The sequence below is a fragment of the Sycon ciliatum genome, chromosome 7 (genome assembly GCF_964019385.1).
Source record: "Sycon ciliatum chromosome 7, ocSycCili1.1, whole genome shotgun sequence".
Classification (NCBI taxonomy): domain Eukaryota; kingdom Metazoa; phylum Porifera; class Calcarea; order Leucosolenida; family Sycettidae; genus Sycon; species Sycon ciliatum.
In genome coordinates this window covers 6921996-6933869 of record NC_088649.1, presented here as the reverse complement: position 1 = coordinate 6933869, position 11874 = coordinate 6921996, and the positions used below count along the sequence as shown (strand labels likewise).

The 11874-nt window shown below is 43.4% G+C and overlaps 1 protein-coding gene and 1 pseudogene across 1 annotated transcript; both read left to right on the top strand.

Annotated features, from left to right (window-relative positions):
- The first annotated feature begins 846 nt into the window (after positions 1 to 846).
- On the top strand, positions 847 to 7275 carry LOC135821561 (zinc finger protein 239-like; annotated as a pseudogene).
- A 1460-nt stretch (positions 7276 to 8735) lies between these two features.
- LOC135820849 (zinc finger protein 813-like) lies at positions 8736 to 10397 on the top strand. Its single transcript, XM_065333891.1, has one exon. The coding sequence runs from the start codon at positions 8745 to 8747 to the stop codon at positions 9843 to 9845; it is 1101 nt and encodes a 366-aa protein (XP_065189963.1). The 5' UTR covers positions 8736 to 8744; the 3' UTR covers positions 9846 to 10397.
- The last annotated feature ends 1477 nt before the right edge of the window (positions 10398 to 11874 follow it).

Below are 11874 nucleotides of genomic sequence, written 5' to 3'. Positions count from 1 at the left end.
TAGACCTTTGGAATTCTGAAAAGTAAATTTTTGGTGAGAGCTAGATCTTTTACTTGTTTCAGAATGGCAGTTCAGCACTGAAGAACAACGTGTAGTGTTGACACTGACAAAGAACAGTAGGAGTGATCATTTACCACTTGAAACGACAAGATTCTCCACTATCAACTAACACTTTTTTGCGCGACAATTAATGCAAACGTTCATGACATCTTGAGATGGTGCCATCAAGTTGCCATGTACTTGATTTTGAGAACATACGTACAATTGTCAGGCATTGCGGGCTGCCAGAATTATGGCAAACCCATGTTTGATAGTTTATCAACAAATATTGCTTTTCACACTAGAGCACAATATTAAAGTGCACAGAGCGAACCATTCTGCATCCGTTATTTCATTTTCACTGCGTGAGGTGGCTACGAGTAATATTGCCTTGATTATGCAATTTCCCTTCCAGAGTTGTTGCAGTTCAGTGAGAAATGGAATACTTGGAGGAGTCGATGTCCGACTGCAGTGTAGATTCTAATGATCTACCACCAATGCCGTCATTGATGAAGTCGAAGAGGACTAAGCTCAACCGAACTTCTAGAGAGTATGGTCCATCGTCCGTTCCACCATCTCCTGCGTCAAACCTTTTAGAAGATTACATGGAGAAACCGTCGTGTATGAGATCCGCTTCACTGGAAAACAGAGAAGACACGAGTAGTATACCCCCTGAGTATACCAGTAGCACAATTCCTGTTCCTCCTCCGCCATTGAAAAAATGGACGAGGAACACAATTCCTTCAGCCTTTATTTCTAATCGTCAGCCAGCTTTCGAACATACATTTCAACAAGCAACATCTAGTACACAGTCTGAAATGGAAGACGTGGTGAACTGGATTTCAGCGTTCAGCGGGTTTGAGAAACGTGCATCGCCTGTGAAGCCACCTCTTCAATTTGAAATGGATGTCTTAACTCCAGCCACAGCGTATTATACTGGAGTTCCTGCTGAAAGGACACCTGAAACATGGGAGCAACCTGATCCGTTTGGCATGCCAGTTGCACGAAGGCGTCCTATGGGACAACATTCTGGCTCTTCTAAGGTTATGGCTCAGAATCAGGATCCGTACAAACGTTCTAAGTGTAAGACATCACAGAGGTGTCAGTTTTGCCAAAAAGAGTTCAAATACGTTTCTCGCCTCCGCTACCATGAACGTGTTCACACTGGAGATCGACCATTCAAGTGTGATGTGTGCGGGAGGTCTTTCACTCTGTCAAGCAGTCTATGTGTTCATAAACGTACTCATACCGGAGAACGACCATTCAAGTGTGATGCATGCGAGAAGTCTTTCACTACGTCAAGCAATCTACGTGTTCATCAACGTACTCATACTGGATAGAGACCGCACAAGTGTAAAACATGTGCCACATCGTTCACGCAATTGTCCCATTTACGCAAACATGAACGTATTCATTCAGCATAAAGACCTTTTACGTGCAAGACATGTGTAAGGTCATCCACACAGTCATCCTAACTACATGACCATGAACGTATACATACAGGAGAACGTGAATATAGGTACAGAGAGTGCGCAAAGTTCTTCAGAACATCATCATGTTATCCTAGACACCAGTGTATTTATAACCTACAAAGAATAGCCTAAAGTCGTAAGAAGGGTGCTTTCTATGTGCGAAAATGCCTATCTTCTCTTCGGGCTTATGAATTGTAAGATCAAGAGAGAAAGAGAGTGTGTGTGTCTGTTTTAAAGATAGTATACATTCGCAGCATTTAAAAAAAGAAATCGCTCTTTGATGCTATTCACACAAGTCTGGTTCTAGCCACACACGTAATAGACTATGATAGTTGAGAATCGCAATCTGATGTGGATTATGTTATACTGTATTTCTGTTGTAATCCATGGTCTCGTTCTCATGTATTATGTCAGATGTTAATAACATTATTATAGCATAACCATTGATCTGAGAACGTGTATTTTTTCAGATCGTAGATATGTGCGAAGGCAATTTTGACCATTTTTGGGAGCATGTCTGAGAAGACCAGACAGTATGTGCAAGTCGACTTCTCCGATTTAGCTAAAATTTTGCAGACTCGTTTCCTTTGCGGAAAACCGCTTTGGAAAATTGTCTGGAGGGAGCTTTGAAAATGGCATATCCTTCAACAATGGTCAAAATATGACATGATGTTTTGGTTTCAAACGAGCCATGCCGTAGCGCTTACGACCAACCAATGAATAAAACTAAATCAAGCAAAATTGTGTCACTTTAGAAAAGTGCATGACTGCGGCAGCTCCACTTAGCAACGCAAGCATCCCAAAAGATGAGTGCCATCACCCCCTGAGACCACAAATTATCGTCTTGAAAAAAGCGAGCCATGCTGCAGCGCTTACGACCAACCAATGAATAAAACTCCATCAAGCCAACATTGTGTCACTTTAGAAAAGTGCATGACTGGAGCAGCTCGACTTAGCAACGCAAGCATCCCAAAAGATGAGTACCATCACCCCCTGAGGCCACAAATTATCGTCTTGAAAATAGCCACATAACGAGAGCGGATAAAATAGAGAGCTACGTCGTCATGAGCAGATAGTAGAACACCAAATCTACCAACGAGGGCATGTCCCCATAATTATTTTTGTTTTTTCTCGATTTTGAATTTGTCCACTCCACCATGCTGAAATACAATGTACTTCCAAACTCATACCTGCGCAGGAAAGCTCACCCCTCCGCTACCTCTAGTCAGCATTAGACCTTTTGAATTCAGATAATGTGAATTTGGAGTGAGTGATAGATCCTCACCTTGTGTCGGAATAGCAGTTATTAATATTCATAACAATGATGATATCTTCCGCGACACCACTAACAGCCTGCAGAAGAATGGCAGCTTTGAAAAATTCGAAATCCTTTTCACCACGGACAGCCTACAAAGTCATTCGCTAATGATTGATGCAGAACATTATGAAGTGAAGGTATTACCCTAACTAACTCGAGAGCAGGTAATGATGATGATGGTGATGTCGATGTCGATGATGCGTACAACAGCAGGATATATTCACAGTGGTTTCCAAACCAGATTACGTTGCTCTACGTTGTTGGTCACGACATTGACAATGAAAAAATTGATAGTAATGTTCATTTAACACTTACTTGTAAAACCACAAGATTTTCCTTTGGCAAACCAACATTGGTTTGTGCGACAGTTGATGCATATTAAAGCTACTTCAAAGTATATCTGTTGACAGCTTGAGACAGCAAGAACATGCGTGTTGTTACTGAATCGTAACCAGCTCAAACTCTAGCGCCCATAAAGCACTCACGCATCTACAACAAGACACTCTTTCTTGATGTTATACATAGTTTCATACAACAATGGAGGAATAGAAGAAGAGGGAAGAGAGGATCATAGTTACAGTACTTGAACAGTAGCCAGCAGCAGCTCACGACGCCATCAGGACCGAAGAGAAAGAGAGTGAAATGAGGAGAAACCACTGCCTTTATACCAGGGCCAGGCACTGGCGCCTAGCAACAGCCAAGCAGAGAAGCTCAGGTGACTACTCTATCTACTACAATGAGTAATGATTACATCATTGGCATAAATGGGAAAAGACACAAAAAGGTAACACATGCAATTGTGGGATTCGAATCGGCAACAGTCATTCCAAAGGTCAATGAATTAGCAGTAACTTCTATCAAGGCCTCACTGAGTGTCAGCATGCTTTGTCACTACTACTACACGCCCCCTGGTGACATAAGGCAAAACAAACCAAATACAAACAAACAAAAAACAATAAAGGACCCAATTGCAAATCAAGCAGAAACAGTCAATCTAGAAACTCTGAGCACAATAGTCAAGTGTACCGTGCAGGCGGCCGTAGCTGGTGTCGGTCCCGCAGACCATAGCGAGCAGGTTCACTGATAGACGAATCGAACACAACAGCCAGGTTATCATCATCAGGGAGATCGTCAACATCAGAGGTATCTGGAGACTCTTCCAGTGACTCACCAGGGTCCAGCTTCAGAAAGTCGACGTTCACACGCTTCGAGTGTCGCCTATTATCAGCAGTGTACATAATAACAACTGTGCTAGGGGAAATAACAGATTCAACTTTCCAGCCTGGCTCATATTATAAGGAGAAGTACACTTTTGCCTGCGGGCAGACCTACGCAGCATGACACAGTCTCCAATAACATAAGGATTATTAGTGACATCTTCAACAAAATCAGTAGTCGACAATTCAAGCTCAAGATAATCACGAATTCGTGCAGCTGCAGCTTCAATGTAATCAGCCCAAGTACTACCAGACTTCTCACACTGTACGTTTTCAACCAGTAACTTGCGTGGTTGCCATCCCACCATAGCCTGGAATGGCGAAATGTGTGTTTGTGCATGTGGACGTACACGATGGTAGTACAGCAAGATATCAAGCTCAGCATGCCAATCAACTGCATCACCTAATGTCTTGCGAATCAGGTTTACCAATGTCCGGTTAAACCGTTCAGCGACTGCCTGTGACTGTGGATGCCTTACTGCACCTCTCTTAACTGTAACTCCAAATGCATCATACAGCGCAGAAGTTACTTGGTTGAACAATTCAGTGCCATTGTCACATCGCACAACAGATGGCGGGCCCCAGCAGGCACATACGTTAACAAAGGCAGACGCAACACTTTTAGTATCATGACGGGCACAACTTCTACCCACTTCCTGAAGGTATCGTAATAAACAAGTACACAGTGGTAGTCAGTAGCAGCTCCTAGCTCCAAAGTCTCAATTTGGACAATGTTCCAAGGACCCTCAGCAATACTAGCACGTGCAGGAGGTACGGACTCACCTCGTCGAGGATTGGCTGCACAGCATTCACGACACGACGTAACAAACTTCTGGCACTTAGAAGCAAGATCAGCGACGAGACAACGCTCACGAAGAAAACGGTACATAATTTCCCAGCATCCATGACAAGTCCGTGTATGCGAGTGAGTGAGGACACTACTCTCAAGAGACTTGGCAATAACAGGCACATTCACAATCTCCCCGAGCGGTAGCTTGATGCTGCGTTTCAGTACGCCATCTTCCACGACGAGTTGGCTCCTGATCTTCTTGAAGGCGGCAGGACACATAGGCTGACCTTCAGCTATATGCAGAATGGCTTCTGCAATAGTGCTGTCAGCTGACTGGTGGTGAGCAATATCTGCTAAACTGATAACACTGTCTCGGAAGGGAACAGCAGCAGACACAACATCACTGGTTTTAGCAAAGGACTTGAACACGGTAAGAAATGTCGCTGGAACACGCGACAAAACATCAGCCTTATTCTGCTTCGATGGAACCCACCGGACAGACAGTGACATAGTTGGCAGGAAATCAATAACGATACACTGGTTTGGAATCGGTAACAATGTTCACTTTCTGTGCTTTCCTTTGTTGGGCAAGATTCTGACCCTTCACAACGGCTTATAATTCAGCTACATTGATGTGCTTTTTCCCACCTGCTTGTCGCAGCCAACATGCATCTTCAACAGCAGTGCCATTTACCTCGAGAACGACACCAAGAGCTACATAAGAAGCATCACAATACAGAGTCCATTCCGAGTCAGGCGATGTTGGAACATTCTAGCTACCAGTGGTGGGGTCTTGTGCAGAAAGGCGATCTGTAAGCTCAACACAACACAACCTAACAGCAAAAGGCAAGTCAGAGTCCCACCCAGCACCATTAGAGGAAGCCAAACGGTTCAGAAACGAACATGCCGGTCGAAGCCAAGATAGGACCAGGTAGTGGCTTGTGAGACGACCACACCAAGAAAAGATCTCTCGCCTAGTCAGCTTCTCAGGACACTGCAGGCTAGACTGGTCAAGGCCTCACTGAATGTCACCATGCATTGTCACTACTACTACAATGTACCTTCAATTGTCACGCATTGCGGGCTGCCATAATTATGGCAAACTTTTTTTTATCAACTAACATGGCTTTTTACACCGTAGAACACGATATTCACGCGCACAGAGCGAACCATTCTGCATTGGTAGTTTTTTTTCGCTGCGTGAATTAGATGGGAGGAATATTGGCTCTGTTTTTCACTGATCCTGTAAATCGTGCATTGGTGAAATTGAAGTTCCCCTACCCGAGTTATTGCAGTTCAGTGAGAAATGGAAGACTTTGAGGAGTCGAAGTCAGACTGTAGTCTGAATTCTAATAAACTACCACCAATGCCGCCATTGATGAAATCAAGGAGGAATATGGTTGAACAAAGTTCTAGACAGTATGGTCCGTCGTCTGTTTCACCATCTGCGTCAAACTTTGTAGAAGAAAACATGAAGAAAGCGTCGTGTATGAGATCCGCTTCACTGGAAAACAAAGAAGACACGAGTAATATACTCCCTGAGTATACCAGTAGCATATTTCCTGTTTCTCCTCCGCCATTGATAAAACGGACGAGGAACGCAATTCTTTCAGCCAGTATTCCTACTCCTCAACCAGATTTCCAACAGACATTTCCAACAGACATTTCCAACAGCCGGAAAAAGCGAAAGGGATAAAGCAACGTCTAGTACACCGCCTGAAATGGAAGACGTCGAGAACCAGACTTCTGCGTTCAGCGCTTATGGTAAACGTGTATCGCCTGCGAAACCAACTCCTCAGTTTGGAATGGACGTTTTAACTCCTGCCACAGCGTCATATACTGGAGTTTCTGCTGGAAGGACACGTGAAACATGGAAGGAACCTGATGGGCGTGCCATGCCGGTTGAAAGCAGGCGTCATATCTTACAAATCTCTGTCTCTTCTAAGGTTATGGCTCAGAATCAGGATCTTTACAAGCGTTCTAAGTGTAAGACATCACAGAGGTGTCAGTTTTGCCTAAAAGATCAAACAAGTTTCTCGCCTCCGCCAGCTTGAACATATTCATACTGAAGATCCACCATTCAAGTGTGATGTATGCGGGAAGTCTTTCACTCGGTCGGACGTTCTCTGTGTTCATAAACGTACGCATAGTGGAGTTCGACCATTCAAGTGTGATGTATGCGGGAAGTCTTTCACTCGGTCAGACATTCTCTGTGGTCATAAACGTACCCATACTGGAGATCGACCATTCAAGTGTGACGTATGCGGGATGTCTTTCTCTAAGTCAGGCACTCTATGTGTTCATAAACGTATTCACACTGGAGAGAAACCGCACAAGTGTAAGAAATGTGGCACATCGTTCACACAATCATTCAGTTTACGCAGACATGAATGTATCCATTCTGCTTTAAAGACCTTTTTACATGCAAGACATGTGTGAGGTCATCCACACAGCCATGAGCGTACACATACAGGAGAACGTCCTTATAGGTGCAGAGAGTTCCGAAAATACTTCAGAACATCATCAAGTCTTGGTAGACACTAGTGTAGTCATAACATAAAATGAACAGCCTAAACTTCGTTAGAAAGTGTTTTACGATCTGTGAAAATGACTTTCTTCTCTTCGTGCTCATGAATTGTACAAATATAATACAGAGAGAGAGTGCAGTGGGTGTGTGTGTGTGTCTGTCTGTCTGTTAGAAAGATAATATAGATTCGCACCACATTAAACAAAATGAAATCATCAATCGAGACTATGATAGTCCAGAATCGCAAGCTGATGTGGATTATGTAGTTCTGCATTTCTGGTCTATTCCATGGTCTTGTTCTCATGTATTAAGTCAGAAGTTAATAGTATTATTCTGGTATAGCCTTTGAACTCAGAAGGTTTTACTTTATATAGAAAGAAGATATGAGCGAAGGCTTTGCTGACTGAGCATGTCTGAGAAGACTACAACTTGTAGATAATATCTCTCCAATTTCGCTCAAAATATGCAGGCACGTTTCCTTGGTGTGTAGATCGACTGTGCAAAGCCCTTGAAAAGTAGTTTGAAAAGGAACTTTGAAATTAGCATAAGCTAACAAATGGTCAAAACATCACATGATTAATGGGTCTGCAAACGAGACTTGCCACGGTGGGTGTGTACGAATATAACTCCTTCAAGCCGTAATTGCCTGATCATAGAAGATCATAGAAGAGTTCCCGAGGCAGGACCGCTTAGCCACGCCAGCATCCCAGAGAGATAAGGGCGATCATCCCCTGACGGAACAAATGATCGTCTTGAAAATATTCATATTTCAAGGGGAGACAAAATAGACAGCCACGCCCTCCTTTAGTAAGAACTATTCATTGGCATATAGTAGAACACCTCTTTTAGCACCGACGACCCCATCCTCCTTTTGGCCTGTTCCTTAAAATTGTTTTTTGAATTTTTCCACTCCACCATGCTGAAATACAATGTACATCCAAACTCATAACCGTGCAGGAAATCTCACTCCTCCGCTACTTCTTGTCAGCAATAAACCTTTTGCATTCTGAAAAGTAAATATTTGGTGAGTAATAGATACTTTACTTGTGTCAGAATGGCAGTTCAGTGCCGAAGAATAACTTGTAATGTTGACACTGACAAAGAACAGAAGCAGTGATCCTTATCACTTAAAACGAAAAGATTCTTCTTTGGCAACTAACACCTTTTTTGCGGCAATTAATGCAAACGTCCATGACACCTTGAGATGGTGACATCAAGTTGCCATGTACATACTTGAAGTGGAGAATATACGTAAAATGCGGGCTGCCAGAATTATGGCAAATCCGTCATCAACTAATAATGGCTTTTCACACTAGAGCACGATATATTGGCTCGGTTATGCAATTTCCCTTCCAGAGTTGCTTCGGTTCTGACTGTGAAAATGGAAGACTTTGAGGAGTCGAATCCTGGCTGCAGTGTGGATTCTAATGAATTACCACCAACGCCGCCATTGATAAAGTCAAAGAGGAATATGCTCGACCGAAGTTCTAGACGGCATGGCCAATCGTCTGTTCCACCATTTTCTGAGGCAAAAATTGGCGAAGCAAACATGGCGAAAGCGTCGTGTATGAGATCCGCTTCACTGGAAAACGGAGAAGACACGAGTAGTATACCCCCTGAATATACCAGTATCACGTTTCCTGTTTCTCCTCCGCCATTGCTAAAACGGGCGAGGAACACAATTCTTTCGGCCTGTATTTCTAATCGTCAACCAGCTTTCAAAACGACACATGGGACCGAACGCAAAAGCGAAAGGGATGAAGTTACTTCTAGTGCACCAACAGCAATGGAAGACGTCGAGAACTGGACTTCTGCGTTCAGCGCCTATGATACACGCGCATGGCCAGTGAAACCATCTCTTCAGATTGAAGTGGACGTCTTAACTCCAGCCACAGCGTCAAACACTGGAGTTTCTGCCGGAAGGACACGTCAAGCATCGGTACAACCTGATTCGTGTGACATGCCAGTTGAACACAGACGTCCTATCCAACAAATATCAGACTCTTCTAAGGTTAGGGCTCAGAATCAGGATCCATCCAGGCGTTCTAAGTGTAAGGCATCACAAAGATGTCAGTTTTGCAAGAAGGAGTTTAGGAACGTTTCTCATAACCGCGAGCATGAACGTATTCACACTGGAGATCGTCCATTTAAGTGTGATGTATGCGGGGTGTCTTTCACTCAGTCAGGCATTCTAAGTTCTCATAAACGTACTCATACCGGAGAGCGGCCGCACAAGTGTAAGACATGTGGCACATCGTTCACGGATTCGTCAAATTTACGCAAACATGAACGTATCCATTCTGGAGAAAGACCTTTTAAGTGCAAGGCATGTGTAAGGTCGTTCACGCGGTCAAGCCATCTACGTGACCATGAACGTATTCATACAGGAGAACGTCCGTATAGGTGCGAAGAGTGTGCAAAGGTTTTCCAGTGTGCATCAAGTCTTCGTAGACACGAGCGTACTATTCATACAATAAAATGAACAGCCAAAATGTCGTTTGAAAGTGTTTTACTATGTGTAAAAATGCATTTAGCCTTTTCGTGCTTTCAATTTCTACGAACAAGAGCGAGAGAGAGAGAGCGAGAGAGAGAGAGCGAGAGAGAGAGAGCGAGAGAGAGAGCGAGCAAGAGAGAGAGAGCGAGAGAGCGAGAGCGAGAGAGCGAGAGCGAGAGAGAGAGCGAGAGAGAGAGAGAGTGCATAAAAGTGAGGGAGTGAGTGTGTGTGTGTGTTTGAGAGTGTTTGTGTGTGTTTGAAAGTGTTTGCGTGCGTGTGTGTGTGTGTGTGAGAGAGAGAGAGAGAGACAGAGACTGTCTGTGTGTGTCTATCAGAAAGTTAGAATGCATTGCCACCAGTTTGAAAAAGTCCAAAAAAAGCCTACGATGCTATTCACACAAGTCTGATCGTAGCCACACATGTGATAGAATTTGGTAGTCCAAAATCGTATTCTGAGGTGGATTATTTTGTTTTGTATTTGTGTTGTAATTAATGATCTCGTTCTCATGTATCATATGTGAAATTAATAAATCTGCCAAGCCTAGGGTCACCAAGACAGGTATCCTTACCCAACCGATCCTGTGTTGATAATTGTTTTTAGTTCTCACGAAACTTCTGCTGAAACCTGCAGAAAAAGGGCACATTTGAGAACTTTTAAATCCTTTCCATAACGGACAGCCTAAAACGACATTTACTAATGATTGAGGCAAACAATACTGAAGGCAATAGCCTAACATGTAGTATCTCAAGAGAAGGTAATGACCGTCAGCTAGCCTCGCCATTAAAAGTAAAAAGTAAAAAAAAAAGTAACACCCGATAAACCCTAGCGGCAGATGCAGCGCCTAACGGTGGGGTGAGTGGATACGTCTCACAACCCCTGGCACAAGTGCCGAAAATGACCCCATTAGCTGCCTCGCTCTATTGCATGTGAAAAATGTTTTGAGATCCTTTCCACCATGGACAGTCTATAAAGTCATTCACAAATGATGGAGGTAGAACATTGCGAAGGGAAGAGCATGTCACTATAAGCTATAGAAGGTAACGATCGTCAGATATTCTGGCACTCTTGCAGGTGAAGAATGTGTTGTAAGTTGCAACACCTCTCAATGTTTCTACTCGCACAGTACATGTAGTCATTTCCTACCCTTCACCCGCGTGTTGAAAAGCGGACTTGGAAGGCAGAGAGTAGTTTTCGAACAGTACGCCGGGACTCTGGCACGCCCAGAACAATAATCAACTAAGAAATTTGATATAGCTATGAATAGGATGACGGCCGCAGACATCACGCAACTACGTTGGTTGCGTGATGTCTGCGGTCTTCATCCTATTCATAGCTATATTAAAATTATTATCTCCATGTAGACTATTTGTAAGGACTTTGAAGTAGATTTAAAAAATAAAAGAATACAAAAACGAAACAGTAATCCCCAACAACAGAAACAGCTACACAATGACAAAATAGAAATGAAAATAATGCCTACAAGAAACACAAATCGCACACAATCACACCAAAAATTTAATGCATCATACCAGAAGTTCCTGAAAAAGCGCCAACGGGACTTGCAAAGACGCAGGAATAAAAAATAGAATCAATGAGTCAAAGTGAGTCAAAACAGAGTTCATTTAGGATTCATTGCGGCAGGTGATCCGCAGGTCTTTTCTCGGTTTGACAGTGACAGCACCGCACACTGCCAAGGAAACACTGGATGAACACAGTATTTTCTTGCATGGTTTGCACGGGACTAAGCTCCGGTGGATTATGCTCGCGATATCATGGAATTATGACTTCATGGATGCTCGCATTATGCTCGCAGAATCTTCACATTATGCTTTGGCAAGGGAGATCATTATTCAATTCGTTGTTGTTATGGAGCCTCAAAGTCGGGAAAAGTGTGCGTTTTCGTACTTTCAAGTAGCGCATGGCCATACTCAGTACACAAAAATAGAGTATCCCCTGACCAAGGTGTCCATGCATGCCAGAGATCAACATAGAAAAGAGAAAACATTACATTACTTC